General features: G+C 47.7%; 1 protein-coding gene across 1 annotated transcript in view; it reads left to right on the top strand.

Moving 5' to 3' along the window:
- The first annotated feature begins 424 nt into the window (after positions 1-424).
- The window catches only part of LOC126088433 (neurotrimin-like), a 124404-nt gene continuing 118828 nt past the window's right edge, over positions 425-6000 (top strand). Inside the window, exon 1 of the mRNA XM_049906575.1 lies at positions 425-443. Coding sequence (XP_049762532.1) covers positions 425-443 — 19 coding nt within the window. The remainder of the gene's footprint in view (positions 444-6000) is intronic.

The raw sequence follows: 6000 nt of genomic DNA, 5'->3' as shown, positions 1-6000 counted from the left end.
GTACAGTTTGTTGTTTATTTTTACATTATCTTTACACTGTGTTTACATTATGATTAGTAATTATTTTCAAAAGTAATATCACCTGCTTGTGGTTCGACGTTTATTAACGGGGTGAAAGTGTACGTATCGTCTCCAACCGATGAAGTTCGTTCGAACGGGGATGAAAGCGAAGACGAACCGGAAGGACTGATGATGACAGGTAGTGGCACAAGAGATGATTCTGAAGAACTGTCAAGTCCCGTGACATAGCTTAAAATGTCAATTTTCGCTTTATTAATGAGGTGACGTGGTAGTGCTTCTCATGAACAGCCCCGCATCATCTTCCGGCTCCCGATTATTAGCCAAGGGCTGTAGCTATTCCAATCGTGATTGGCCCATTAGGTTGATTGAATCTCAGTGTGTTTTCCTCGATCTGTGAGCTGAGATGGAAGAGTTGGCAGCAGGTGCGTCAGTAGAGGACAAGGAAGCAATGGCTTGTGGAGTGTCAGGACCTGTTTCATTGGCATTTTGTCCGTCTTCATCAGATAGCAGTCCTTCAACACTTATTGGCTCCTTCAGCGGAACACTACAGAAAGACAACTGCTTCTTTTCTACATCTCTCAAAAAGCCTAGTCTGTTGAACAATGCCCATTTTGTTGTTGAACTTGGTGCTGCAGAACCTGTTTTCAGTTGTTCTTTTCGAACTGTTTTCCAGCAGTTATCTCTGATGTCTTTCCATCTCTTCCTACACTGGTTACCTAAAACGGAACGGTATTTGTTTAGTTGTGTAATTAGGACAACGGCATATTATTTATGTTTCATGAATTAATAATGATTATGGTGTGAGTTACAGGTTTCTAGCTACAGGGGAGAGTTTCGTGTCCCTTGGATATGGTTTCCGGATATCACCACGCTACGTGAGCATCATAGTTCATGAAACGGTAGAAGCTATGTGCCAACACTTGACACCTATCATCCTGCCTCCTCCATCTCGAGAGTCTTTCAGGGAAGGTGCGAAAGAATTCTACACTCTTTGGGGTTTCCCTAACTGCTGTGCTGCGGTTGATGGGAAACATATAAGGATACGGTGTCCTGAAAAAAGTGGTTCCCTTTTCTGGAATTACAAAGGGTACTTCTCCATAGTACTTTTGGCATTGGTCGATGCGAACTGTAAATTCGTTGCGATAGACGTAGGGTCATATGGGAAGGAAGGAGACAGTGGCATATTTAATAAGTCAGAAATGGGGAAAATGATCATGAAAGGTATTTCCAGCAGATGAAGAGCTTCCATTAACTGACATCAAGATACTATTTGTTATAGTAGGCGACGAGGCATTCTGCATGCGAAAGCATATTCTCAAGCCTTACACTCGCTCGTCTGCCCAGCAAGATAAATCAAAAGCGACTTTCAACTATAAATTGTCACGAACGAACCGAGTTTCAGAAAAAACGCTTTTGGACTTTTGTGTCAGGTATTTCGAGTGTTCTACACAAATCTGAATCTGCAACCTAACACATATGATAAACTCGTTACAGCTTGTTGCTGTCTACACAATCTCCTCAGGGACGCCTATTTAGAAAAAAGAGGACGAGCTTTTTATGAACTTGACAATGACGTGAGTTTACCACAGAAAATTATTCCCCTGCCCCGAACAGGGGGATTCTACAAACTGAAGGGTTTCAAGTACGAGATACATTTAAGAATTACTTCTGTGAACCTTCTAATCAATGATTACAACCTGGAAAAGAACTAAGGCTCAAATAAAGGAAATAAATTATTATTACTACTCGTAACGACTATTGTTGTAATCGTTTGGTGACAGAAAGAATGGAAGCATTGTTGTAGCCTCCATATTGTACAATCTGTCACAGTAGGAAAAAAAAACATCAATAAATGAACGTGTACATGCAAAACACCAACTTTTTTCATTGCTTCTCCTATCTTCTTCCACACCTTATCCTTTGCCATCACATTTCTGAAATCTGTATGCTTTGATCATACAATATAGAGTATGTGCTCACATACTCCACTAACTGTTCGTCGTCGTAGTCAGCGTGAAAAACCTTTCTTCGACATAGCGCGTCGTTGATTTCTGCAGTCGTCACACACCTGGCAGTCGCGGCCCAACTGCCTGACTGCTTCTGCAGCGGCCGAGACGCGGCAGTCGCGATGACGTCACGACCGCTGACTGCCGAGCAGTTACAACGACATACGTTCCGTTGCTTTGCCCAACAGCAGTAGTCAACTGCCCGCAGTCACTGCCGGCCGCTACGGCCGGCAGTTGCAGCGAAATACACTCCTGGAAATGGAAAAAAGAACACATTGACACCGGTGTGTCAGACCCACCATACTTGCTCCGGACACTGCGAGAGGGCTGTACAAGCAATGATCACACGCACGGCACAGCGGACACACCAGGAACCGCGGTGTTGGCCGTCGAATGGCGCTAGCTGCGCAGCATTTGTGCACCGCCGCCGTCAGTGTCAGCCAGTTTGCCGTGGCATACGGAGCTCCATCGCAGTCTTTAACACTGGTAGCATGCCGCGACAGCGTGGACGTGAACCGTATGTGCAGTTGACGGACTTTGAGCGAGGGCGTATAGTGGGCATGCGGGAGGCCGGGTGGACGTACCGCCGAATTCCTCAACACGTGGGCGTGAGGACTCCACAGTACATCGATGTTGTCGCCAGTGGTCGGCGGAAGGTGCACGTGCCCGTCGACCTGGGACCGGACCGCAGCGACGCACGGATGCACGCCAAGACCGTAGGATCCTACGCAGTGCCGTAGGGGACCGCACCGCCACTTCCCAGCAAATTAGGAACACTGTTGCTCCTGGGGTATCGGCGAGGACCATTCGCAACCGTCTCCATGAAGCTGGGCTACGGTCCCGCACACCGTTAGGCCGTCTTCCGCCCACGCCCCAACATCGTGCAGCCCGCCTCCAGTGGTGTCGCGACAGGCGTGAATGGAGGGACGAATGTAGACGTGTCGTCTTCATCGATGAGTGTCGCTTCTGCCTTGGTGCCAATGATGGTCGTATGCGTGTTTGGCGCCGTGCAGGTGAGCGCCACAATCAGGACTGCATACGACCGAGGCACACAGGGCCAACACCCGGCATCATGGTGTGGGGAGCGATCTCCTACACTGGCCGTACACCACTGGTGATCGTCGAGGGGACACTGAATAGTGCACGGTACATCCAAACCGTCATCGAACCCATCGTTCTACCATTCCTAGACCGGCAAGGGAACTTGCTGTTCCAACAGGACAATGCACGTCCGCATGTATCCCGTGCCACCCAACGTGCTCTAGAAGGTGTAAGTCAACTACCCTGGCCAGCAAGATCTCCGGATCTGTCCCCCATTGAGCATGTTTGGGACTGTATGAAGCGTCGTCTCACACGGTCTGCACGTCCAGCACGAACGCTGGTCCAACTGAGGCGCCAGGTGGAAATGGCATGGCAAGCCGTTCCACAGGACTACATCCAGCATCTCTACGATCGTCTCCATGGGAGAATAGCAGCCTGCATTGCTGCGAAAGGTGGATATACACTGTACTAGTGCCGACATTGTGCATGCTCTGTTGCCTGTGCCTATGTGCCTGTGGTTCTGTCAGTGTGATCATGTGATGTATCTGACCCCAGGAATGTGTCAATAAAGTTTCCCCTTCCTGGGACAATGAATTCACGGTGTTTTTATTTCAATTTCCAGGAGTGTAGTACCTTAATTAGGATACCAAACTGCCTGTCGCCCGCCATATCCGGAGCAATGGGCTGGGGTGCCATTTATGTTCATATCATGACCCTTTAGGTTGTCTTCTACGGCATGTGCACTTAGTAATTAGTCTTGGCCTGCTCACGTGTGACACTTCCGATGCCTTCCTTCCCCACGGCTCGACTGCTCATTGTTCTTTCTTCCCACGGCCAGCTAGGCTGTTCCGTTTGGGTTACCTGGGCGAATCCCCACCTTGGTACTTTCGTAAAATTAACCTATACATTAACTTACATCATATTTACTTTCATATTTTCTTTTGCCATCAACACACATTAATAAGCGTTTTTTTCATTCACTTATTACCTGTATTCCTTAAACGCTACTGAATATTTACTAGGTTCAAATGGCTCAAATGGCTCTGAGCACTATGGGACTTAACATCTATGGTCATCAGTCCCCTAGAACTTAGAACTACTTAAACCTAACTAACCTAAGGACAGCACACAACACCCAGCCATCACGAGGCAGAGAAAATCCCTGACCCCGCCGGGAATCGAACCCGGGAACCCGGGCGTGGGAAGCGAGAACGCTACCGCACGACCACGAGATGCGGGCAATATTTACTAGGGGGGTAATGGCCGTATAGTGAGGCCTGCAGCACCGTTCGCCTTTTGGCCGCTAGACAGCTCTCTTGCCTGTCTCCAGTCACTCGTGCCATCACGTGCCATTCCTTTACACTAATACTGCTGCTCTCAGTGCTTCTACCGCCTTGTAGCGTCACAGGCACCCTAGCAGCACAGCGGTACGTCGATGATACTCTATGCTCTGTTTGTCGCATCATGGACTTCCATGTCTGCAAGATAATTCTCTCTCACACACGGCGAGAGCTTCTACTGCTTGTTTTCGTGTTTGCCAAACCCAACCTTGACAGCAAGGTCGCCAGATCCCTCCCTAGTTGAGAAAATTTGAGCCCTCCAACCCTCTCGCAATTTTGACGATCTAACGCACCAGTTGGAAAGAACTTGCCACAGTTTCCCTCAAGAGGATATCCAATAATTCTATCGTGCAATGCCAAGACGAATAAATGTTTACATAAGGTGGAGAGGTGGACCAACGCACTACTGTCTTACTCAAATTGTGAAGTTCATTCTCTTGAATAAATCACCCACTTTTTCTGAGATAGTAATCATTCGTTTATCTGTACATGTATATCACGCTACCGATTTCCGTCTCGCTCGGATAATCCCTTCGCAATGCGTTCTGTTTTCTCCTTTTGTGTTAGAGTGTATACGCTACACAAATACAAGTACAGGGTGTTTCAAAAATGACCGGTATATTTGAAACGGCAATAAAAACTAAACGAGCAGCGATAGAAATACACCGTTTATTGCAATATGCTTGGGACAACAGTACATTTTCAGGCAGACAAACTTTCGAAATTACAGTAGTTACAATTTTCAACAACAGATGGCGCAGTGGTCTGGGACACTCTATAGTACGATATTTTCCACATATCCACCATGCGTAGCAATAATATGGCGTAGTCTCTGAATGAAATTACCCGAAACCTTTGACAACGTGTCTGGCAGAATGACTTCACATGCAGATGAGATGTACTGCTTCAGCTGTTCAATTGTTTCTGGATTCTGGCGGTACACCTGGTCTTTCAAGTGTCCCCACAGAAAGAAGTCACAGGGGTTCATGTCTGGCGAATAGGGAGGCCAATCCACGCCGCATCCTGTATGTTTCGGATAGCCCAAAGCAATCACACGATCATCGAAATATTCATTCAGGAAATTAAAGACGTCGGCCGTGCGATGTGGCCGGGCACCATCTTGCATAAACCACGAGGTGTTCGCAGTGTCGTCTAAGGCAGTTTGTACCGCCACAAATTCACGAAGAATGTCCAGATAGCGTGATGCAGTAATCGTTTCGTATCTGAAAAATGGGCCAATGATTCCTTTGGAAGACATGGCGGCCCAGACCAGTGCTTTTTGAGGATGCAGGGACGATGGGACTGCAACATGGGGCTTTTCGGTTCCCCATATGCGCCAGTTCTGTTTATTGACGAAGCCGTCCCAGTAAAAATAAGCTTCGTCAGTAAACCAAATGCTGCCCACATGCATATCGCCGTCATCAATCCTGTGCACTATATCGTTAGCGAATGTCTCTCGTGCAGCAATGGTAGCGGCGCTGAGGGGTTGCCGCGTTTGAATTTTGTATGGATAGAGGTGTAAACTCTGGCGCATGAGACGATACGTGGACGTTGGCGTCATTTGGACCGCAGCTGCAACACGGCGAACGGAA

The sequence above is a fragment of the Schistocerca cancellata genome, chromosome 6 (genome assembly GCF_023864275.1).
Source record: "Schistocerca cancellata isolate TAMUIC-IGC-003103 chromosome 6, iqSchCanc2.1, whole genome shotgun sequence".
NCBI classification, from domain to species: domain Eukaryota; kingdom Metazoa; phylum Arthropoda; class Insecta; order Orthoptera; family Acrididae; genus Schistocerca; species Schistocerca cancellata.
Note: the sequence above shows the minus strand (reverse complement) of the source record. Positions and strands in the feature narration are given on the sequence as shown.